At 35.2% G+C, this 27,361-nt stretch overlaps 1 protein-coding gene across 1 annotated transcript; it reads right to left on the bottom strand.

The window, feature by feature from the left end:
• Window positions 1–13: 13 nt before the first annotated feature.
• Window positions 14–22,586, bottom strand: LOC137408297 (cathepsin L-like). Its single transcript, XM_068094759.1, has 8 exons — window positions 22,546–22,586; window positions 13,045–13,219; window positions 10,494–10,633; window positions 8,819–9,040; window positions 5,406–5,559; window positions 2,418–2,621; window positions 507–612; window positions 14–328 (listed from the first exon to the last, which is right to left on the bottom strand). The coding sequence occupies exons 2-8, from the start codon at window positions 13,199–13,201 to the stop codon at window positions 229–231; spliced, it is 1,083 nt and encodes a 360-aa protein (XP_067950860.1). The 5' UTR covers window positions 13,202–13,219; window positions 22,546–22,586; the 3' UTR covers window positions 14–228.
• Between the last annotated feature and the right edge of the window lie 4,775 nt (window positions 22,587–27,361).

Below are 27,361 nucleotides of genomic sequence, written 5' to 3'. Positions count from 1 at the left end.
AGACGAGGTGTGCTTGCAATTTTGATAGTACTATAATATCAAACAGTTTAGCTTGTTATCGAAATCATGTTAATGTACAGTGTAATTGTAAAAGCAATAAACATGCTATGTGATTATCAATGTTGACTACTGCTACTGAAATGTCTATATACAATGGCTCATTGCTAAAAGCCTCAATTTAGTAGTCCTTTCTTTTTACAATGCATATGAAATGGTAGGAAAGATGCATCACACTAACGGATAGCTTGCCATCGTTGCAATTCCACATTGGTTTGCAACATTTCGAGCCATTCGGATGAATCCACTCTCACCCCAATCGGGTCCCCAACTAAAACAGATTTATTTAGGTGGTTGAATTGCCTGCATATACTATTTACGGCTTTTGTGTTATAGTAGAATCGTTAAAACACAAACTTCTCCAGGTAGCTACATGTTCAGGGGCTCAATAGCTAAACTTGTATCAAACATTACTGGTATGCACGCAAGTGTTGAAATGTTGTGCTTACCTGTTTTTTACGATCCAATATGTTTCCTTCTTGCTTTTCCCATAGCCCACAGCCAGCACTGCATGGTCAAGGTTTGTTGTGCTGCATGATGATTCATAGTAAATTCCTGAAAATAGTTGCAATAACTGCAGTCCTTCTATTTCAATCAGCAAGTTTCATTCAACTTACTAGAGACTTGAAGAAAATACAAGATGGCCGATATTTCAACAACTTGCGAATCAGAGGAGACCTTAAAATGCTGAAGAAATATGACTGTCAGATATCAATAGTGTATATTATATACAAGATGGCCGATATTTCAACAACTTGCGAATCAGAGGAGACCTTAAAATGCTGAAGAAATATGACTGTCAGATATCAATAGTGTATATTAATAAATTACTAGTTAGTTTTACTACAAGATGACTAGTCTGTTCTAGAAATTCCCCTGCCATACAGCCCATGACCAAAGTGATATTGGAAAAAAGAAAGGGTACTGATGGTTGAGAAATGCAATATTAGCAGTCAAATGGCACTGCAGTGCAATAGAATAACTGCAATGGTAGCTGTAATGTACTGGGTGTGGGTGTTATTATGTACAACAAACAGCAATAATGAAAGAAAAAGATTATATGCTTATATCTCTCCCCCTGCAATAGGAGAAGTGCAATATTAGAAGTAAAATGCACTGATATTATTAGAATAACCAATATTATTAATGTAGTAATACAGTAATATTAGAAAACCAATGCACAATTTTGTTTACATTTCAAAACGTCATAGCTAACAATATCAAGAAGTTGTGATAATTATATAAATTTTTAGAAAATCTATTTAACAAAACTATTTAGAAAAAATAACAGTAACATTGCCCATCATCGATGCTGTTAGTGTGACTATAACACTTCAATAGTCATCCAAACTTATAATTAAATATTGTAATAATCTCATAAGAATCGTTAGAAAAAATATCATTTCCTTTACTTTCACTGCTTTGGACATCAGTTAGAATACCAAAGTACTCAGAAGTGTCCAAAATGTCAGTTACTTGGAAATCGGCAAAAAAGAGACGATTATATTTCAGTACTTCTACGTTAATTACAGAAGCCTTCGGCAATTCGACAATGCTATAGACCGGTGAAATGTGTACGTTCTTTTTTTCGTGAAATGCGCACGACTTGCATGGTTTTATTCTGTCACTCGGCGTTTCGTTTGCCGGTCTCAATTTTGATAAAAATAAGGCTTGGCAAATTTTAATAACGATTTTCGGCCACATTAATCTGTCTATTTGTGTATAATCCGATCAGATGGGTAAGTTTTAAGATATTGTCGACAATTTACAAAGACTTGGTAACATATTTAAATGGGTTTTTATGTGTTTTGTATCGTTATTATACTTAAACGACACCATTGAAAAATGGTTAAATTTGTTGATAAGATTTCGGTACAAGGGTTTGCGATGGTGTTGATGAATAATTTTCGTGAGTTGTGTGCACATGCATTTATCATAAATCTCTCAACCAATCGCTCCGCTCATGTCTGGTCGTGGGATTATTTGATTGACTCGAGTATTAGTGATGAAGATATCAGGGGATTAAGCACTTGCCACAGTTTTGTGGAGTAACTCACCCAACAAAAACCTTTCCGTCTATGGTGATGTGATAATCACAAAAACGCTAGTAGGCCTACATTATCAACTCATGTAACCAATACACTATTACACAAGATGTTAACATATCCTTAGTTTAATCAACTGTTGTTTTTTGGCTAATTTAGACAGTTCAAATAAAGATTGCCCTATAAGATTAACTCAAGAATGATATCTGAAGTGAGAAAGGCAGAGCACACTAAAAACAAAACATGGAAGTAAAATAACAACATGTTTTTAATGTATTTATATTTTTCACACAAGTTTCTTCACGCGAGACCTACCTGACTGGTAGAACAAGAATGAGTCATGATTCGAGTCAATGGCTACGCTGATTGGTCCAACATTGGCAACAGCATTCTTTAATTTCTTTTCATTTCCTTGAGGCAGCTCTACGTAGCCAGTAACTGTTGCCCCAACATTGTTTGGGTTGAACCTGCAGGCGCTCGCCACTGCCTCATACGGGTAGCTTTGTTCCACATCCACACCTGTAAAACATCCATAGTTCTTGTTCATTAGAAAAAGGATGAAATGCAGGAATTTCATGAAGTGCTTACATTAATATTTACTTTTTGAATTGTACATTTTTGGATAGTTAGCTAAGTGAAGGTTATTTCCTAGCCTATAAGTTCATATCTGTGCAGTCGCTAGAAGTGGTGCAATAAAATTTAAAGTCAAACTTCAGTAATACATGTAATATAATAACAGCTTTGATTATATAAAACATTATCTAGACAAATCTGATAAGTGATTGACACAGCAAGTGTGTGAATTCATCTCAATGCAAAAGTGCAGTACTGATTTGCAAATGGGCTCGAATTAAACTTTAGAATTTGTATTTTGAATTGGCACAAGTAATGGGTGAGAAAGATTGAGTTGAAATGAGTAGCAAGACTAGATTTCATGCCTGCAAGTTATATTGGTATACAATTAAAGGCATACAAAAAGATTTGGTAACCAAATCTATGAAAAGTATTCTGAGAGCTCATTGGCCGAAATTTCTTGCAACTTGCTCACAGATATTCAGGGGGTACGTGTATATTAATGAACGTCATATCTTTTGATGTCAATGTAGCAAAATGAAAATTTTTCAGCTAAAAATTGTTTTCTTAGCAAATAACAATTTGGTCTTTCAGCTCCATTAAATTATCAAATTTTCCATCTCTATCCATGGCTTCCGAATATAGACTAAATGACGGTTCCCTTGGTTGGTAGAGTAATCTTTCCTATAGTTTTTTTAAATAATTAAAGATATATACTTGTTCCCCCATCTGTTTGAAGCCACGCTAAGAGAGTTGGGAAAAATATTGCACCAGACAAATCAAACCTGAATCTTCAAATTTCCAAGCATGCACACTACCCAACCACCTTTACACATCTAGGAATAATTGTACACATCGTTATTACACATGATGATCTCTCATGGTGCATGGGACTGCCAGCAAAATAGTAGTATAACAACATAATGATAATAATACATACCTATATAAATATGACTAACAATTAAAAATAAATCATACAGTTATGAAAATGATAAAAAGATAACTGTTTATCGTATATACGGGTAAAAAGTATTAATAAAAATATAAGGCCACTTGATAAGTTTGAGCTGTTGACCAAGTGCTTTGGTCGGTTCAGCCATAGTTGGATAATTCCCATAGTTACGCCTCATTTCATCTACTGTACTATTTAATACTTATCAATGGGTTCTATAATTTTCTATAGAAGAATTATTATGCTCCCAACGAAGTAAAGTTGCTTTTGAAGGAATTGAACAATATCAGTTTAGCTGTATTTGGATCGCGACTCAAGAGTAACATACGAAAGGATAGGCATTCATCAAATGAAATCATCTCATTGTGATCCAGACTTGGTTTGTTTTGTTCTTGAAGCGCTGAGTCCATTAACAAGGTCAGCAAAAATCTTTTGACAGACTACGAGTACAGTAGACGCTCCTATAACATTAATTCCAGATAACGTAAAAAATTTATGTGAAGTTTTTGCTTCATACTATGTAAAATATTGCATATAACGTAAAGTTTCAAGTAGGGCGAGTTCTCAAATGCGATTTAAAAGTTAATCTAATTCGCCGCCCCACTTGCAAGAGGAAAGGCGACGCTCGCACAACGTTATATCCATTATATATACAACTTCCATTACATTCTACATGTAGCTTGTCATGATAGATCGTCAGACGTGTCGACAAAAAAGAGAATAGGTAGCTGCTTAATTATTCATAAATACAAAGGTGATCGATTGGTACAGGTGTTACAGCGTCGGGCTACCAATCTGAGTGTCACGAGTTGGAGTATCGTTAAAAGTTCTTTTTTATTCTAACCTTGAGCCCAGTTAAAGACAAAAAGACGATGAACAGGTAGTACTGCTTTTTTATAGTAAAACTATTTTGTTGCTTTGCTCTATTGTAGACATATAAAATATTTGTTGTTATTTGTACTTTCCAGAATAGACTGCTGTTTAGAAAAAATAATCAAGCCATTGTAAATGAACGTCAAACATACATCCCATCAACTTATTGTAAAACTACTGCAATCATGGTCTATAAAACCAGTGAAATTGGTCATAAAAAGGAGAAAAGTCGTCGATGCAAACTAATAACACTGCAGTTATAGTACAACCCACAAGTTAAAAGTTAAGCCAAGTTTTTTCCTTTTTGTATGGCCAAAGGGGTGAGTTTGGAAAGATCTTGGAATGGATTAGGTAATTTACATGTATTTTACTGTTTTCATAATGTAAAATCCTTATAACGTAAGCGTTTCTGGAAGGGATTATTTACATTGTAGGAGTGCTTACTGTATTGGTTTAAAATGATTGCTTTGAATCCAGATGCGAGCAATAATTGAGAGACGAGATGAAAGATAACAATATCTCTAAGAAGTATATCGGTATAGTAAAGTATATCAGCTGAATGGTTTTAGATTATAATTAGTAATTTATCCCTATCAAATCACTAACTAGTGTGTTACTAGTTATTTTGATTTTTTACCATTAGTACACACATTTTTTTACACCTCACAGATGACTATTTATTCAAAAAAATTGTAAATTTTTAATTAAAATTTTGTGTAAATATGAAATCATTTCCATTAATATTCTAGCTTAAATATTTTTATTGTTCAGTATTTGAAATCACAATTATTATTATTATATTATGCCATCATATTAGATATGACCATGAAGATAATTGCGATTAAAGAAAAAAAACCAATAACTATAACATACTGTTAGTATACTTTTGTTAAAAAAAGACTCACCATGATTATCTTTTATATAGTTGAAGGTGTTTGTCATCAGCCCACCGTCGCATCCATTATTGCCATAGTTTCTGGAACAGTCTACGAGGTTCTGCTCACTCAGAGAAATCAACTGACCTGTTTTCTTAAAATGCTGACCTTCGAGAGATCCAGTCTAGATAACCAAACAAGCAATCAGCAACAAGATCAAATAAGTTGGGTGAGACAGCATAACAGGAAATAAGGGAGTTTACAGGACTTCTTGTTAGTCACTTTGTATAATCTATAAATATGGGAGTAAATAACTCCTAACTTCTACAACATTGATAATCTGTTTCAGCAATGTATAGCGTTATAGCGGTACATTTAGTGCAACGTTATGCGCTTTATCGATACACCTGACAACCAGTCACCAGGCTCTAGACTGCCAGGGTACTAGTATATATACATCATTTTCCTTCCCAAGTGTGTCGAGGAAGAAAACGATATTTCAATGCTAACTATGGAACTTTCGTTATTCAAAGCAACTTTGAGAACTTTTATTGACTTGACACTTTACGCTATATGGAATTTCTTATATGATACAGAGCAAAAACCACATAAATTTTCGTCATCAAGTGGAATACACATAAAAGAAAGTTTATGTTATAGAAGTATCTACTGTAGATGATGTTTAAATTGAGTGATGTAGTGAGATGGTCTACCCACCTACTTTGTGAATTTTAAACAAAAACTAGCTCAATTATATAGCAAATATGCTCCAGTAGAGGTGGAACGAGACACGAGACGTCTCGAGTATCGACCTGTCTCGTATCGGTCTCGTCTCGACTTAACTATTGCCAAACTCGAGACAGGAAATAGAACTAAAGCGCCTGCGCACGGTTGTCAAAACATGGCTTCTTGCGGTAGCAACAACTCCATATATTGTAATGGATTGCGGGCAACTGCCTTTAAAGTTATACCCGGTCCGTTACTACCTGTTGCGAACGTTTATGTTGGTCACTGAGTCTAATCATGTAGTCCGGACAACGGCCCTGTTAATATATTGTAGTTCGGTTCTGTGTCCTTAAAACAGATACCGGGTCGTATCTTATTACTCTTGGGATAATCCAATTTAATAAATAAGACTTGCGGGTAAAATGTCTGTATTTTATCGTATCGTGTCTAAACACCAACTGCCCTTCATAAAGTTCGGGCTTCTTTTACGTATATACTACCAATCGCGGGTAAAACTTGTCCGGACACGGAGAAACGAACGAAAGACCGTGTCGACCATAGTCCGTGTTCGGTTAACAATGACATTTTGTTAGTTCAATATAAGAATAGACATGGGCATGTATACAGTAATTAATATAATTTCACGAGTACAATTTTAATATAATTAACATACTACAGTTAATACACAAACAAAACTTAACAATAATGAAACGATAAGAATGAAAGTGTTATCGTGTGTTCTTTTAGTTGCGGTATTTATTTGTAGAGCGACGGCTATCGGTTTCATTACCCATTACATTAAAAAGTAAGACCGATTCAATAGATGGTAAAACATACATGTACAAAGCAATATGTTTATAATAATTATGATTAATCAAGCTCAAAATTCTTGGAATATATAACTTCGGTATTTTAGAGCTGTTTGTGTCACTTTTGTTTACAAAAACTACATGCATATTACTATTAAAATGTTGTATTTAAATCGTTTACACCAGGTGAAAATTCAATTTAAAAAGAGTTTTATTAATTTTATATAGACCAAGTAGCTAGTACTTGTATAGTGAAATCATCACCAAATACTCATTTTTTTACTGTCTCGAGTCTCGAATTTTTACAAGACAGTGTCTCGAGTCTCGTATCGAACTTAAAAAACCTGTCTCGTTCCACCCCTATGCTCCAGTTTTCTTAACTTCTTATTTGAGATCAAACTAAAGTGTTTGAATATATAAAAACAGGAAGTAGTGCTGAAGGAATATCAAACAGCAAGATTTGCAAAGGCAGAGGTTCTTTTAGCTTCAAACTAGGAATTATCAGACTGCTAATAAACATTTCAGTGCGACAAAAAAATCTGTATTTGTATTTTACTGTTTCACATATCACTTTTCTAGCAATATCAACACATTAATAAAAATTAGCCATAATTAGCCAAAATTACTACTTATAATACAATTTGCTATTTTACAATTTGTTATATACAGCAAGTTATAATATAAATGCAAACATTTGTCGATTTTGCACAATTTTTTGTTTATTTTGAATAGGTTTGCTCGTGTTTGTTTCAAAGAAACAAATACAAGATACTACAATTTATGATTGATCTGTAATCTGTGTTTTACAAAAACATTTTTGAGCAAATGAGTCAAATAATCTAAAAACAAAAGTATAAATCGTTCTGTAATAATAATAATAATAACTACATAAAACTTTGAAATTGAACAACGGTGAATTTAACTCTGAAATTAGTCAAATAGTTGCAAATATCATTGGTAATGTATTCAATACACAAGGAATAAATAACTAAAAGTTGATATAACAATAATAATAACAATCCAAATGACTGGCGAATACATCTTTAATTCTGAAAAGGGTGAAGCAACATTTATGTATCTCTTAGTTTTGCACTCTCTCGCTGGCAGAGCGACCTTAATGTCACCGGCGTCAGCCATTTTTTAAAACAGTTTTTCAAACACGTCAAAGTATCAGACGGAGTTAAACAAGTAACTACTTTGTGTAAAACATTAGATTTCTAGATTTATTACTTGTTTTGATAGCGTTGCTTTAAAAATGTTAGAAAAAAACTGAAAAACTACGGTGTGAAAAAATGCGTTTCGATATGCTATAACAGTGGTGGCTGTTGATGCTAGTACGACATATGGTGCTACTGAACAAAATTGTAATCACTCATCTAAATGCTTTCAGATCAGAATTGTAAACCACGTCATGAACAATTCTGAAGAAAATGGGTCGGGTGTAGACCTTGGTGACTTTGAGTCAGAGTGTATTTTTAATTATTCTGACGATTGATCTTCTCAGGTACATTTGTCACTAAAACCACAGCAATCATGACAACAGCAATGAAATAATTAATTGTTAATGATGTAACCAAGTCATTATTAGTAGCATTTTGTAGAAACTTTTCTACTGATCTCTTTTTATTCTGGGTTCATAATGATTGAACAAACTGTTTTTGAGTCATGACCAGAATAGTGAACGTGGAACATAAAATATTTTTTTTAAAATTGATTCACCGGAAAAATATAAAAATAAATTTGCGTACCAATGAGTTAAGCAATAGCAGAAAATCTTTTGTCTCAGAAGTATTGAGAGAGGCTCCAACCAAAGTTTACTGTTATAAGGGCATCCAACAACCCGACAAATAAAAGTTGTCTGTCCAACTCTTTGCAATGTTTCACAACTTTATTTATCTTAATACTTGCCGAGCTAAATGAGTAACAAGATCCACAATTAGCCTGATCTTTGACATGAGTCACATAGCCTTCGGTTCTCCAGTCAACACTTCGGGGCAAGTCACCAACCTCTTCGTCTTCTCCATATTCATCTTCTGTATAGACGCTAGGTTCTAAGAACGTTGAACCAGTCTGATTAAATCTCTCAGGCATTTTGAAACCTTTTAATCTTTTCTGGATTTCAGTTCTCGTCTGTAAACAATTTTAGAGTATTGAACCAAACCACTGCTTAATGTTAATAAGATCTTTGTGCTGCTGCTCAAACTGTGCATGTACTAAGGCTACAAATTGTAGGCCAAAAACCAACAAACACCTGAGGCAGTATGATATGATATACAGGTCGTCCTCACTTAGCAACGGGCTCACTTGACGACGGCTAGGAGTTATGAAGGCAAGTTAACATTGCGACAATTGTCAAAAAATACATTTAAAGAAACTAAATAAAAATAAAATAAATTTCTTGCAACTATTAGAGTAACCATTAACACATGTATTTAGATACTCATGCTTTGATAGTGTAGATGCCATGTAGATACCATGCTCTATTTGTCAATCCCTTTTCTTAAAGCGGTGCTTAATTAGAGGCGACATTCAAATAGAGGGTGACATTGTATTTTTCAAAAATGTCTATAAAAGTAAAAACGTCACGTTCATTATCAAACTCCAAAGCTTTGCGTTCCTTTCTTTGAAACTTTTAAAGCGACACCATGGAACCACACCAATTTTTTATAATCAAAATTCAACTGTCTAAAATTTTAACGCATGTCACAAATGTTTTAGAAAAAAATACTGAGGCCGATGGCGTTAATGTCGAAGAGGCAACACTAACATCGCTTCACCCGTAAAATGGTTAAATTTATTTTTCAAAAAAATCTGAAAAGCTAATCAAAAAATACAGCGTCACCCTTTATTTTAATGCCACCTCTAATTAAACGCCATATAGAGAAGGGTTGAAAAATAGAACGCCATGAAATTTTAAGGTATGCAATTAATTCCTGCTCCTGCTCTAAGAACTTTATTCACACTGGTCACTTCCTGTTCTAAAAGCTTTATTTATCTTCATAAACAATCTTTGTTATCTTGTGTTCCATTACATTCCCGAGAGTCCCGAGGTGCATCAGTAATGCATGGAGAATAAGTATATCCATAGCAATTCTAAAACATTGGAAGGTGAATGATTGCTGGAGGTAGCAACATGCTCGCTGGTGGAGCTGTATGACTACTACTGTATCGTGTGGTACGAATCCCACACGATGTAGTCATTTCTTCCAACCTCACCTCCAATTATTGCTTCGGATGGACAGACACGGCTCTTATTATAGTAGAGATTAGGTCATTAGTTCTTATATACTTATTTGCCTAAACGGAATAGGAAGTAGCCTTTTGTTTTAAATGATGAAGTTAAGTGTTTGAACCTCTCAGCTGGTATAACAGTAACTGGTATAACAATGTTATACTGTTTGTCAGGCATATAGAGCTAGAATAGACTTCTATGGTGCCGTTTATATTTGTTTATATTTAAAAAAAAATTGCGATAGAAATGTATCCAATACCTAGCATACACAATCTATAGCACAATAATTCCTATGACAGATAACCTGCACACCAAACACAAGTATTTGCATGACAGGAGATAACAACTCACCAGATCAGCAAACTTATTCAACCCAAGCGTGAAGGTGTGAAATCCTAAGGCCTCTTCAGCATTGTGCTTCTCAATCATGGCATAGTTTCTAGCAAATATCTCAAACCTTTGGCTATCCTCTTCCGACTCGTAACTTTTTGCTGTGCAAGGAAACAACATCATTCTAAGATTTAATTGTACTATTACGTTTTTGTTATTGGTTGTCCAGTAAGACCAATGTAAATATATATTCATCTTTTTTTGCACAATATGCACGGCACTCGGGTTTGGAAAAACGTTATTGAAGCTGAACTGTCCAAGCTGTAAGACCTGTCTACGATATATGAGCTTGAGCCTCATTGGTAAAGGAATGATTATCTTTTAGATAAGAATTTATACACCTTCAAAAGAGATTTTAATTTAATGTACTTGCTAAAACTTTACACTTATTATTAAAAAAGCCAATAAAAAGTAGAGTAAGAGAAAAGATGAATGAGTACAGTATAGTATGTAGCATAGTATAGTGTATAGTGTATAGTATATAGTATAGTGTAAATAGCTTATATGCATGCGATGGAGGCTCAATGAGGTACGTGGTTCATTTTATGATGGAATCACTTGATTGTTTTGGTAGAATCAATGGAAGAAAAATGTACATTTATTTGCATTTGGTGAGTCTTGGAAACATGTCCTCCCTCTGCGTTTATTGGTGTTTGACGTGTGACATTACACTGGCCTAAACAAGAAAGGCATGTCACACACCCCAACTATCTTGTTGGAAGTTGGGCTAATGCATAATGGATTTGGAAGGCCCATCCCTAAAAATTGACCTATAAGATGCTGATGCGTCCTCGGCGTGGGATATACTAGAGCATATAGAATAGCTGTCTTTTTTCACTTTGGTACCGTGGTGAGTCATTCTATAAAATTACTGCTACCAAATCAGTTTTGAGAATGTAAAAACTAATAATTTTAAACTAAAATAAATATATGGAGCCTCAGTCGTCTTAACCCTTTGGCAGGGGAAACGACCAAAATGTCATTTATCGGTTGCGTGGGGAAACGACCTTTATGTCGCTTACGGTAGACGTTTATAAAGCTGTCGCCTAGTAACGTTAAATAAAGGATATGAACGCTACCAATTCTTAAATACTATCGGCAAGATATTAATCTATGAATTTCTATTTAAAACGATTATCTGAGAGGCGTCGTTTTGTGTTATAAGCTAAAGAAATACAAATTTGTGACGCCTTCGAAAAAATGGAAGTTGGAAAAACCAGTCAAATTGCGGCACGGCATTCCAAACGAAAAAGTAAAAATTTATTTGATCCTGCGGTCGTTAGTGATCTTTTGTCAGAGCAATATGATAATGATTCGATGGAAGTGATGTTAACTCTGAAGACTTGGAATATACCGAGAAAAGTGATGGTTACAGCAGCTCGGAGGATGACGATATTATATCCACTCAAGCTGTTGTAAATAGGAGGAGAGTGTGTGGTAGCAGCAGCTTCATATCAAGGAGCAACCGCGCTACTAGCTCTAATACACAGGATTCTAATATTTCTATCTCCTAGACAGAACAATGACCAATGCATATATTATGTTTAAGCTAAATCCCAACATCGCAAAGCCAATGGGGCATTATAACTTTATTTTAGAGGTAATTGAAGGCCTGCTCGGTGGTTACTAAGAGACTCGACAGCATGTTGGTAGACCAAGCCTAGGTGACATGCAGTCAAGATTTACAGCTAGACATTTTTGTGAGACAATTCCAGATAAGAAATGTAAAGTCTGTGCTGTTTGTAGCAAGAGCAGGGTTAGCGGCTACAAAGGAACACGAATAACTACATGGTGTAAAAGCTGTGGCGTTGGACTCTGCCGTAAGGAATGCTTTCAAGCATTCCACACATAGACAATTGTACTTTATTTGTATTTTTTTGGTAGCAGTACATTAGTAAATAGATGTTATGTAAATGTTATGTACATATGTAAATACATTTTAGTTCGAGCTATGTATATTCATAAAATACAAAAATTCTTGAATTTTCGAAAACAAATTACACAAGTTTCGGTTGTTTTTGGGGGGCTTTCACCCGGTCAAAGGGTTAAACAACTTTATTCATTTGTCACGAAGTCGTTAAGATAAATTAATCAGAATTGTTTTAATTATTACTTAAATTAATATAATACTAATCTAATATAATAATAAAATATTAATATATTTTAATATACTTCAATATACGGACTAATTCGTGACCCACAGCGCATATGACAGTATGTGACACATTTGACAGGTGTGACACATGTGACAGTATGTGACATATATGCCACACATTACACATGTGATACATGTGACACATATGACAGCATGTGACACATATGATACATGTGACACATATGACAGTATGTGACATATATGCCACACATTACACATGTGATACATGTGACACATATGACAATAGTTCATTTACCACCATGTTCACTGCAGGAGTTTTTATTTTCAGGTCAGTGTGTTTCAATTTATTAAGCAATTCTTTTCATCTCTCACAGGGAAAAGCTGTTAGTAACTTACAATATTTGTCTTTGAAGTTCTCCCAGTGACGTTTCAGTTTGATATTTAACCCATCATTGTTTCTGGCTGCATCCAGGGCTGGTTGCACCTCATACCATTTTCTATACGGACTGGCTGAGACTGTACAGACCAAGAGAGTTAGCAACAGCAAATTCATTTTCTCTGTTTTTATTGTCTACAACACATCAAAGAATATGAATGAAATATTGAGCATTAATTTTAAAGTTAAAAAGAGAACAACTCTACAATGAAAGATCAAACTTTGTGAAATTATCCTCTTTTGCGATGTCGGATGAAACATTGTGGAATTGTCTTCTCTTTGACTTTTTTAAAGTTTATACCTAGCTTATCTTAGCGAAACAATAAAAAAGCTACAGTAGATGCAGCAATATGACATTTTCAATGAATCGGAATGCTGTTTGTCGCCAGTTCGAAATCATTTCTTTTAAATATAGAAATTATATTTATAGTAAAACAACTCAACAAACCATAACTCTCAACACACACACACATAAAATCACAGACAAGCTTAAACTCTTTTACTATATTTATATAACATTTCAAAGTTCATATCATCATTCTGCTCCTCACATAAAGATATCTAAGAGCACGTATAACCCTGCCGCACAACAATGGCTGTACAGTTGTGAGAGGCACAGACAATGCGAACATATCGCCAATAAAATCAATTGCTTCTATAAAGCTTCTGAAAGCTGGCAGTACTTACATGAATGTGAAATTATCTAAATTTGACCTTGAGCTTGTCAAAAGCGCTGTTTATGCTTGAATACATGTCATAATCAAACAAACCGTATAATTAGGTTAGGCTGTTCTAAAGCTAGCCATGTCTGTCGTAGAGAACAAACTAGTAAACTATCTCCTAACACAGCATGCTCCACTGCCTCTAGCATTACCTGCTTAGCCTACACGTAGGTACGCAAACCTAAATATAGCTTACATCGCACCTTGTAGTCTTTTATCAATGTTACAGTCTACTGCACAACACCTCAGTTTTAGATTTAAATGTAATTTAAAGTCTTGTCACGATATTACATAATACTTGATGTGATCGACCTGGCAGTTAAGGTGCAAAGGTGAACATACAAGCACTAAGTGGTATAAATAATTGCTTTGAATGCTGCTGTTAACATGAGGGGCACCTGCACATACAGTGCACACTGCCTACTGACATTTCACACCAACACAGGCACTATACAGGTTTAGTTGATTTGTGTCTATTCAAGGCACATCTGCATCACTTGCATCACATTGGCTAATTTGGCTAGTGATGACCTATATTGGAAGTACTGCTTTCTTCCTTTTTAGAACCTTCATTCTCACAACTATGCAGTTTCCTTAGGCAGTTCAATAATAGTCTATTTATAATAATTCCTATTTTTCCTATTTCCTATTTTATAATTCCTAAGCCATTTTTACTACTTGTAAAACAAACTGTAGATTAAGTCATTCTTTTCAACAATTATTAATCACTTTTACTTGTTTTAAGACAATTACTGCCGTAAGTACACTAGACAAAATTACTTACTCCATAAAATTTAAAGAGTTCAACTAGTTTTACACAAATAGAATTATTTGCCTCCAAGTTTTACATTTCTTTTAGTGTTCAATTGAATGACTAGAATAATCTTGTCTGTTTTACATCAACAGTGCACTTCCGGGTGACGATTTCCCTGTTATATGGTTTTTTCGCCTTACGATGTGAAACACAATGTTTTTTTTCACCCCAGCCTTACAATATTTCTTTTGCCATACGATATCAACAAAAGATTTCTCTCGAAATTCAAATTCTGGCCAGTGTGCTGAATACATCTGAATAACGGAGATGCCGATATGCTATTCACTGAAATCTCTCCCACAACGCCTGAAAGAGATACGATGCTCTTCTTCTCAGTTCAGCATTCTTTGTGTTTCGTAAATGCTTGATGTTGCGTGAGGGAAACAAATAGTGAAACATAAGCAAAAGTGAGAATTGATTGTGCATATTGATGTTTAATATAATATTTACTATGAACTTTAGTTCTTATATGTATATAACTATATAACTACATACATGTATATAACTTGAATTCGTTAACCATGAGTCTTGAGTTTGATAGAGCAGTAAAAGCAAGAAGAAAATGATAACCATCGCAACAGAGCTAGAGTAGCTATAGTTAACTATAAGTTAACTATAGTTACTAAGGTGAATACACTAATTTATTACTTATTAGTTATTATTTTGCAAATGTGTGTACATACCAAAGTTTCAAATTATGAAACGTCTCTTCGGAACACTTTTACCTTGTTTTACAAAAAAATGTCATGATACGAATGACACAAAAAATTTGACAAGTCGTCGTCCAAATCCCTCGAAAAAACCTGCTCAAGAGGTGCTGTCGGCATCACTGACAGCACATAGATTATCCTTCATGAGTCTGGGAAACAGCACTTCGATAATGTAGTTTGTGTCAAGGTGATAGACATGACTAGACAGGTGGTGACCGAATGTAGTGTGATGAAAAGTGTGACCCCGACGATCCACGAGATATTGATCTGTTTGAGGGAGATGGTGAAGGTGAGTCAGAAATGAACAAAAGTGTTACGATAGAAATGAACATGCGATCCAGAAGTACCATGAGGAGCTTGCAAAGGCGCAGCTTGAGGAGCTGGAAAGGATGCGCCTCACTGTAGCCCAAGAACTCTGTATTTTAGATGACAAAGAGGAAGCAGCCATCATTTTTATGGGCCAAATAAAGAAAATTGTAGGAATTTTTCACAAAAAAATTATATTTGTGGAGACTTTGCCACTAAGAAAGTGAGGCATTGGCTCATTGCGATGATGATTTTATTGGAACATTTCAAAAGATGATTAAAAGCTGACAAGAGCAAACGTCATTCAATTGGTTTGTTACAAAAATGAGAGATTGAAATGATTGATACAAGGGAACCTGAAAAAGAAAAATGCTGAAAATCTCAAAAAAAATTTCATTTTTCAACTCAATATTTATAATAATTATTTTTGTTGATTATAATAAATATATGTTTTGTTTGCATGTATAAATCAAGCGTGACTTAACTCATTAATATTCACATCATGGTACAGATTTTAATGTTTTATAATGCGGATTTAAGTTTATGTCTGAACTTTACGAGGTTTGGAATGGATTAAAGAAATTATAGGGTAGGAATCGCCTCTACTTGCAAAGTTTCACATTACGAAACCACTTTTAGTACGAATAAATTTCGTAAGCAGAGGCACTCATGTCTAGTATACATAGTATGTCTATGTATACATAGACATACTATGTATACATGTGTGTAATCTATATATACTATTTCAAACAAAGACACCTGACGAGCTTCACTAAAAACAGATTTTGTAGTGAAGAGAAATTTGATTTTCCAGATAAGTTTTAGTGTAAACAATTACTCCACTTATTACTATTACTAGCTGTGCTACCCTGCGTTGCCCAGGTATTATGAAAAATTTTAGTAAGCGAACTAATGACAATCACTTACTTACAATAACCCTTTGCGGTATGCAGAGCCGTTATGTATGTGCTCCCATATAGCAACTTATATCTCAGTTGGCCAACAACTCGATCTTTTTGGCCTATTGGGTAGGGTGTTGGACTGGTGAACGGCACGGTCCGAGATCAAATCTTCTTCGGCACAGATTATTTGTTCCAAGATTTCACATTTGTAAATAGTTATAGTCGGAATGCAGACAGACATACTTTGAGAAATATATATAGATTATAGAGTTTTTTGTAGCTTTAAATTTTACTTTATTTTATTTGTTCAGTCATAGAATTACCCTTGAATCTCAATGTAAGGTAGTAAACTATTTAAACTACAGATACATGTAGGTACGGCATGTATACTGCATAAATATTGTACATATACACTTTATATACACAGTATATAAGTACTGTATATATAATGTGTGTATATATAATATATAAATGTGCTATAAATAGGTACTATATATATCGTACACATACATTGCATATAAGCAGTATATACGTACTTTATATACGCACTATATATATGTACTAATGTTAGAGCAACAGCGATTTAATGAGGATGAGACCTTTATACACTAAAGGAATTCTTGCAAGATCTCGACGGTTCAAATCATCAAACAAAAGGTTTTTCTTGCCTACTTTGCATGCGAGCTGATACCTAACCTGCACCCATCATTTACCACAAAATGCCACAAGCCAACCGCAAGGCATCGCTGCAGTCCATTAACTAGCCAACTGTGGCAGCATCTTTTAACAAACAAGTCAAGAATGTCACATCATATTAAAAAACAATCAACATAGTTCAGCTGCTGCAAGCAGCTAAAGTGTTATGTGTGATGCTTTTAGGAGGACATTAACTAGGCATCAATGAAGAGTCAACAATTGTAAGCTGGTTGTTGGACACATAAACAGGCGAGTAGGAAAGTCTATGGTTTGCACTGATGCAGATCTATGCATTCAATGACACCTCTATGACAGTCAATGACACCTCAATGTCAGCTCTAACATGCTGGTGTTTTCGCATCACATAAATTTTGTTCGCTAACAATCACTGTGTTCCCAAGACTAACAATCACTGTGTTCCCAAAACTAACAATCACTGTGTTCCCAAGACTAACAATCACTGTGTTCCCAAGACTAACAATCACTGTGTTCCCAAGACTAACAATCACTGTGTTCCCAAGACTAACAATCACTGTGTTCCCAAGACTAACAATCACTGTGTTCCCAAGACTAACAATCACTGTGTTCCCAAGACTAACAATCAATGTGTTCCCAAGACTAACAATCACTGTGTTCCCAAGACTAACAATCACTGTGTTCCCAAGACTAACAATCACTGTGTTCCCCAGACTAACAATCACTGTGTTCCCAAGACTAACAATCACTGTGTTCCCCAGACTAACAATCACTGTGTTCCCAAGACTAACAATCACTGTGTTCCCCAGACTAACAATCACTGTGTTTCCCAGACTAACAATCACTGTGTTCCCCAGACTAACAACCACTGTGTTCGCAAGACTAACAATCACTGTGTTCCCCAGACTAACAACCACTGTGTTCCCAAGACTAACAATCACTGTGTTCCCAAGACTAACAATCACTGTGTTTCCCAGACTAACAATCACTGTGTTCCCCAGACTAACAACCACTGTGTTCGCAAGACTAACAATCACTGTGTTCCCAAGACTAACAATCACTGTGTTCCCAAAACTAACAATCACTGTGTTCCCAAGACTAACAATCACTGTGTTCCCAAGACTAACAATCACTGTGTTTCCCAGACTAACAATCACTGTGTTCCCAAGACTAACAATCACTGTGTTCCCAAGACTAACAATCACTGTGTTTCCCAAGACTAACAATCACTGTGTTCCCAAGACTAACAATCACTGTGTTCCCAAGACTAACAATCACTGTGTTCCCCAGACTAACAATCACTGTGTTCCCAAGACTAACAATCACTGTGTTCCCCAGACTAACAATCACTGTGTTCCCAAGACTAACAATCACTGTGTTCCCCAGACTAACAACCACTGTGTTCCCAAGACTAACAATCACTGTGTTCCCAAGACTAACAATCACTGTGTTTCCCAGACTAACAATCACTGTGTTCCCCAGACTAACAACCACTGTGTTCGCAAGACTAACAATCACTGTGTTCCCCAGACTAACAATCACTGTGTTCCCAAGACTAACAATCACTGTGTTCCCAAGACTAACAATCACTGTGTTCCCAAGACTAACAATCACTGTGTTTCCCAGACTAACAATCACTGTGTTTCCCAAGACTAACAATCACTGTGTTCCCAAGACTAACAATCACTGTGTTTCCCAAGACTAACAATCACTGTGTTCCCAAGACTAACAATCACTGTGTTCCCAAGACTAACAATCACTGTGTTTCCCAGACTAACAATCACTGTGTTCCCAAGACTAACAATCACTGTGTTTTTAAGACAAGCTTAATCCGCAAGTTTGCATGATCCGCAAAATATAAATGACAAAAACTCGTTGCTAGTAACAAAACTCGCAAGTCAAGCGAGTTTTGTTACTTGAAAAGTTGTTTCCCCACGGAAAAGATAAATGACATTTTGGCCATTTCCCCAGCCAAAGGACTAAGGCATATAATTCGGTGTAAACGACTAAGAAGACTGTTCTAGCATCATCGTTATGAAAAGTCAGCTCGGGTCGCTACCCCATGTAAATATATATAAACATTTCGACTGCTAGACTCGAGTAGCTGTAACCAAACTATCCTGATGCCTGCAATCATTCCTTTTCAGTGCCAAACTTCTGACAACTAATCTCACAGACTGCATCTATAAACTGTAACATGAGAGGATGAATCTAGCTGGTTCAGTATAAATAATGTTACACTCCTCTATATGAAGTTATACTAGACTATTTGATTGGCTTGTCGCAGTGCTGTATCTTCTGCTTAATCATAAAGACTGCTAGTCGATTTGCCATAAAACAATGATAGGACTAGTTAATGTTTGTCAATTTGGGTTATTGTGGCACAAGCAGGTCCACAGGCTATAGATGTTCCATGAAAATTTTGAAAACCTAATACAGTAACAATTATCTTGTGTTTCAATTTATGCTAAAAACAACTTCAGTTGTACCTTCGTTGGTCTTCCCTTTTAGCAATGGTACATTCATATGCTGCTGATGAGGCATTTGTATCGCTGTCTACGCAATATTTCGTGTATGCCTATACATCAAAAGCTTTAAAAGACAGCTGAAGCAGATAAAAATAATATATTCTGTATGGGCTACTTTTTAATAGTTACACAAGCTGAATAAAACAAAGCAAAATTCAAGTATGATAGGTTTGTTTGATTTCAAAAAATACAATGGCAAAACACTAATAGTTGAACCACAGGCTAACAACGATCCACTTCTGTGAGGTGGGTTTGTGTAAGTTTAAAAAGAAATGGGTTTGGAAGACATGAAACATAATTACGATAGACATTAATCAGTATAGCAGAGTCAGTCTAAAAATATATCTGTAATTACTAGGAATTTAATCCAAGCGAGTCACTAAGTTCAGCAGGTCAATATTACATGCTAGAATAAAATGCTACCATAGCTATTCTTATGTAATCATTATGTGAAATATAACACATATTCATTATTATTATTACCTGTGATATCGTGAACTCTATTGGTCAACACTAAAGGTATGCAAGTTATATAATTTAGCCTTGGAAATAGTTTAACCACAGAGTACTTTGCGTGCAAGTTTTTTTAAAGCTTCAAATGAAAAGTTTCTAGTGTACACCTTCCTTTATATGCAACCTTTTATGAAAAAAACACACCAGAGGGGAAATAATTTAAAAGAACAAGTGTTGCAGAGCATCACGTAAATGAAGTTGATAACTGTTTTTCAATGCCTGAGAATTCTGTAGCACTGCAAAACTAAAGTTACATGGTTTCTTTCAAGCTTAATGACAAATCGGCATTATCTCTGTTGCAATGTCTATTATTGCTTTTTTATGTAGTTTGAACAGTATCAGATTGTTACAATTAACTAGTGGTGTCATAAAGCCAGCAATGCTAAATATTTCTATTACACAGTTAACTTGAGTTTTAATTCTAACCCTTTGCTGTTAGAGCAATGCGGTAATCTTTTACAACATGCTGACATGGCATGATGACATGCAAATCTAGCGCATTTAAACTGTACTCGAAGAAATCGACCAATTAGATATCATTGACTATTGACATAAGTAATGGGCTAACAGTCCGGTTGTAGAAAATGATGCTCATAACTACTTGTTGGCATGTGGCAGAGTGAATAAGCACATGAAAGGAACTATTTTGAAACGTAATATGATGAAATAATGTTGACATTCAAATCCCTGTAGCATATAATTGGTAGAGCTACAACATTGTTTAATTGCCAGTACAGTGGTCTCTTGCCATATGACAGGGTCACTCTTACTATGACAGGGTCATAGTAACCATCGTAACCTGAGGGCACACTATAGTTTCGAAAGTTGACACTTGATCATTAGAGTCATTACTTCAGTGTTCTTAACACATTGATGGAGATGTCACGGGCTCAGTTAAAAGTTGATCATGTTCAAATGCTGCAAACCAGCTGACAAATATTACTTTTGTGTTTTGATGAGGTTTATGATTTAAAATTTTGACCTAGCATTATATATTAATATTGACCTTAGTATACATATGTATTTATATTAATCATCATGTTTGTCATAATCATTGTGTCCATATGACCTTGGGTAGTAATTTATCACTTGCTTTAATAGTAATTGAAAACTTGATATATTGCCCTGCATTATTCTGCAAAACTTTACATGAGCATTCAGCGTTGCTAGAAAAATCAATTAGTTGATGTCAAAGTAAAACAAGTGTGAGATGAGGCGTACTCTCAGGTCTGCATAGGAATATACGTCTCAGTCGGCAGCAATTCAATCATATGTTAAATATGTAGGATGATGAGATTGTTCATAGACAATAAAGTTAGTTTATATTCACAGTTTCTACTGTGTGGATGGTTCGGATTTGGAGTTGTGCACCCGTTGAGTCACCCCGCAATGAGAGTTTCAATTGACATTCGCATGTTGCGGGTTAATGAGCGTACTTTGTTAAAAAAGATAAGGATTTCTATGCCAAAGAACATAGCGGCACACTTGGAACCTCTCAAATTAAAATAAAACCGACTGAAGTGTGGAAAATGTTCAAAATGGAGTAGTTTGCACCGCATTATCTTGCGCATCATTCGCAAGCATAAAACATTCGGTACAATGTCGCGAGTAACATAATTTGCTTGACTCACAGATGGCGTAGATGAAACATAGAGATTAGCAGTGATGATGCCATTTATTATGTCTGCGTGAAAGTATATGCTCGCTGGCTATATCGTTATTACGTTGATAACAAACAAATTCTACCAGAAGTGCACTAGACATGTTTCTACCTTTATCAAATATGATTGGCAGGACAGCTCGTGTGACTAGCAAATACTTCACTGCTATAACAACTTGTAATCTACACAAATTTTAAAATTTGAAAGCTGAAAATGACAGATGTCACTTATAAAAACAAACTTATACATTTCAAAAGCGCTTAATAATTCAATTCTCACTCTAAGAGTGGCCTCTGTCTGTGTGTCCATAACCAGTGTTGGACGCTGTGATAAAAAATTGCCTTGTACGAAGTTCAAACTCATAACATCTAGTAGTCTTAGACTCAACACCGACACATGTGCTAATCAAACAAGTTACAGTATTTCAGAATAGTTGTGCAGCTGGTTAGGCACTGTGCTTTATGACAGAAAAAACGAAAAGAAATAATATAAAGGCAGCTTCAAAAAAGATCTTTTATTAATAATTTCCCAAAATGCACCTGACAATCTCTCACATCACACTAGATTGCTTGGCTACTAGTAATCATAAAATGTTAATGTATAAATTCAAATAAAGCTCACAATTCAACTTACCCGTGTACGGTTAAATCTCCTACCTTCCTTTGCTCTGCGCACGCTATTGACTGCAGCTGTATTATATACTAGCGCATTTAAACTGTACTTGAAGAAATCGACCAATTAAATATCACTGCCTATTGACATAGTAATTGGCTAACAGTCCGATTATAGAAACTGACGCTCATAACCACTTGGTGGTATGTGGCAGAGTGAATCAGTAAATAGGAACTATTTTTGAACATAATATGATGAAATAATGTTGACATTCAAATCGTTGTAGCATATAATTGGTAGAAAGAGCGGTAACGATGTTTAATTGACAGTACAGCAGACCCTGTCATTCGATTTTATTAATCGTATAACAGGGTCATCGTAACCTGAGGGCATGCTGTAGTTTCAAAAGTTGACACTTGATCATTCAAGTCATTACTTCAGTGTTCTCAACGCATAAATATAGACAGGGGCTGAGTCGAAAGTTGATCATGTTCAAATGCTGTGAACCAGCTGACAAATATCGATTTTGTGTTTTGATGAGGTTTGCGTTTTAAAATATCAGGGATGACTGAGGACTGTTCATCCTAAAGCTGTCATCTGGGTTTAATTAATGCCAGCCCCTTGTTATGATGTCTACTTCTATTTAGATGAAGCGTAATCTCAGTGCAGTATGAGAGTAAGAGGGGGGTACCCCTCTTACCCCAGAGGGTAAGAGGGGGAGGGGTAAAAATAACCTCAGCTTACAGCACCTTAGTACAGTGCGCCCTTCCGTTGGGGGCGACTGTAATATGCTGAAAGTGATAGAGAGAATAAAGTTTGCTACCACTGACAAATAACATATTTTAGCCTTGAACTCTATAAATGAACATCGTTGCTACAGAAGCAACTCGAGAGCTGACTAAATTGGTATGAACCATTGGGAGTGTCATATAAGAAAATAGTTTGTGTGTAATGAGTAGATATCCGTGTCAACAACTGCTTGCCATTTTGTTAGTATCACGATTGAAAGACCAAGTTTCTTGTAGATGAAAAAAAGAGTAAAAATAGTAACGCTTCGTTATGATAATAGAAACCAAGCTAAGGAGCATCGCGCCCAACATTTACATTAAGAATGGCTCTACGTAATTCATACTACTTGCTTGAACTTTATTAGTGGCTCGCAACTGTAAGATTTCCCTAGTTGATAACTTTGCCAGAGATCCGCCCAATTGCATCGCCTGCAGATCTTTGTAACAATGGTATTAATCTACTTTGAGAAAAGTAAACAAAATTTGGCTTTGTTTAAAACTGTGTCATCAACTGGGATATCGTTTTGATATTGCTAAGCTAGGCTGTAGGTCACAAGATGCCCAAGTTATCTTGTGCAATAAACAAAATAGAGATACAACAATATATTTTAAAAAAATTTCTTGCTTTAAAAATAAACCCAAAAGGCAAAAAGAATTTTAGAAAAAATAAAAACCGAAGTGCCTTCGAAAATCTAAAGCAGGTAAATAAAAATAACCATTGCTGTGGAATTATAGCTATTATTACTAGTGTGGGTTTCTTCACAGAATGGTTGGGTAGGAATGCCACAAGTAAAAAACTGTACAAGCATTTCTTACCTGCGGCATGCTTTCAGAAAGGTTACTGGGCGGATAATATTTGTAGTATTACTCCATGTCTTAGATGTCCTCTCTGAAGGCCTCCAGCCATTGTGTACTCTGGACTGTTTGTGTATTCAGATATATATTTCCATTTTTATTTCTTAGTGCTTAGTAATGTTAGAGTTATTATCAATGCTTTAGACAGCAGCAAACCGTAAAACCTTCATAAATACAAGTGTCTATCTCATTTATTGTACTAGTCTCCAGCAGTTTCGGTAGGCACAATGATGACCTCACACAATAAATCTTTAAATAATTCATGTTATTGGTATAGATTTTGTCCTATAGAATACAATAATATATTATTTTAGCTAGATGATACAAGTCACTCCGTTCATTCACTTAATAATAATAAAAGTAAATTCTAATAAATCATTAAAATTCTTCAATTCTCAGTATTTACTCTGCCTAAAATGCAAAAATCCTCCACATTTTTTAACAAAAGATTCTCCATAAGAACCTAGCTAAAAACACCCAGCCATTAAAAAACCTTTATGATGACTCTCAAGCTGTCCTCTTTCCTTGCTAGGCCCTAATCTACTTCCCATCTCTTCCCTTTTGAAACAGAGGTGCCATTATGCTACACAACTTGTCCACCAAAACCAGGGAACAGGCTTCATACTGTATCCTTTGAATTTGTTAATTATATATGCAGACAACATCCTTGAGAGCTGCGCTACATTCATTATTACGCAACATGCTTGCAATACTACTACTATTTTACAAAATGCATCTGCAATCCTTTTTCAGTGTGTTGAGGGTTTGTGTTTGATTAGTTTAGACAGCTGGAACCGATTTGAGCCAAGCGTCTGTGAATTCTTTCAATAACATGCAAGTACGTGACATGCAGGATTACAATCATTCTGATGCAGGGTGATTCCTTAGCGTCTTGTTGATCAACTTTCCTTCATTATTTCCAGTTTTCTGCTATCAAGGTATTATTAGTTGTTTCCTCATGAATGCTAGCAGCTGCGCATCAAACCACAAGGTATAAAACGCATTGTAATGAACATTGCAAGCCAAAAAAACAATAAACTGATAAATGAAGTTTTTAAATTCGATTCTGACTTTTACCCCTATTACTGACAAAGCTGCGAGGCACTCTTGTTGAAAACAAAATAACTAATGCAATCTCAATTTGATTTATTTTATATTTTAATCATGTTTTAAAAGTAAACATTTTAGTGCAACAAAATAAAGGAAATAGAGATTAGCAACAGTCTGTAATATTCTACAAAAGATTTTGATTACTAGTATATCGACCCATTTTTAATGCGTTTTGTTATGACATCTATTAATGCATAATATCTTAAACATACAATAAAATTAAATATCTTAAATTAATTAAGCTTAATAAGTTTAATTAATATATTAAACATATATTTATTGTTTACTTGACATTCACATTCTGCAATAGCCTTTGTTAAAATGAATACTTCAATTTATGTAAAGGTCAATATTTTTATTTAAAATTCCTCACGCGTTATCTCACAATACACAACAATAACATGCTCTTTTATGCTAGTTTTCTGTGTGCTGTTCGAACTTTGACTAGTTTAACACTTCAGTACAGGTAGACTATATAAGCATCCTCTAAACAAAGTCTTCAAGTTTATTCTGGAATGTTACAACATTGTCTCATAAAGCAATGATATTTTTGCAAATGCCGGGTGGGGGGGAAACTCCTAAAATACATGTTACGATTAAGTCATTGGGTACCAAGAGCTGTTTGGTGTGGCTTTAATAGGCTCAAGGTTGGTTCACACTATATCGTCGTATGTAAAGGTTGTCCTCGCGGCGATTTTTATCGACTATGTCGATATTTGTTGATATATGTCGATATCGACTATGTCGATTATTTATTGACTATGTGCACTATAAATCGGTGGCATCGTCAAAGCAACACGAATGTGTCGGACAAGGTTGCAACTGTCAAACGTTTCTGTTAGTTCGCTGAGCATCCACAAGTCTGTGCAATGTGCGCCGCGTCGCCAAAAGTGATAGGCTGTCGCGGATTGTGCAATTCATATTTTCTTTCATGAGCTTTGGTGGAAGACTAGTATTTCAGCAACTGCATTGTATAATGAACACGCTATGCCGCAGACTATTCACTGATGTAAATGTTTTTGTGATAGTGTAAACATTGCTATTACAGACGATCACCCAAGTATTGTGGGATCAATATTGATACACAGAGATATAGTGGAACCAGCCTTTAGTAAAAAGCGTTTAGGATTAGTGAGGCCTATCACGCCTGTACTTATACAAAAGGAAATAGGAAACAATCCACTGGCTACATTGAGCCTATGAGAAACATGTTTACAGCCTCATGCTGAGCTCAGTTTCATTTAGTGACCGCTTCAAATTTTTACTGTCATTTCTTCTTCAATATTACCAGCTGTATCAGACGCAGCATAGCTACCAATGCTTCTCAATTCAAAGATTTATAGAGCTAATTACAATTCATAGGCTTACAGACTTCTGAAGATTCTTTGTTGAGTAATAGTACAAGTGACAGTGATTATTCTATTTTTTAAAAACAATAATAATGATCCATCGTGAGTCATCACTTGATTTGATCAACAAGACATCCATAGTGATAACACTGCAGTGGACCACGCTCAACTTGTATGACGAGTCCAAACTCATTCTGTTGGTACACATTTGTAGATCTGTTTTTACGGCATCTGCTGATGTGAAATTTTATGCGGATTAATTTTGTATCAAAATTTTTCTTACAGACCATGTGTTTCAAAAGTTATGACGACTTATACGCTACTGTCAAATATGAGGTTTAATTATGTCCCAACAAAAATAGGGTAATTGGGTAGTGAAGGGGTTAAACAATAATCTACACTTGTATACTAATAAATAGGTAAAATGAAATTTAGTTCAAATTCGTTGCAATAGTAGCACTTAAACAAAGCTGTATATTGAAGCAATCTACATAGTTGTTCCATTTGATGCTTATGTGACGAAATTTTAGCAGACTATGCTAGTAATGCGTATATACTGTAGCCGACAGCTAGTCCTAGCTGTGAAGGTCTACATTGTTAGTATCTAAACTGTTCATGAGATAATCTTTGGAAAAAAATTGAAAATTCAGAAAAGGCACACCTGCAAGCGCCATTAACCTTTCTTCTGTTAGTAATTCGCTGTCACAAGGACGTTCAGGCTTTAGATGCAGACCA

This window comes from Watersipora subatra, chromosome 11, assembly GCF_963576615.1.
Source record: "Watersipora subatra chromosome 11, tzWatSuba1.1, whole genome shotgun sequence".
Taxonomy (NCBI): Eukaryota; Metazoa; Bryozoa; class Gymnolaemata; order Cheilostomatida; family Watersiporidae; genus Watersipora; species Watersipora subatra.
This window is presented reverse-complemented; position numbering and strand designations above follow the sequence as displayed.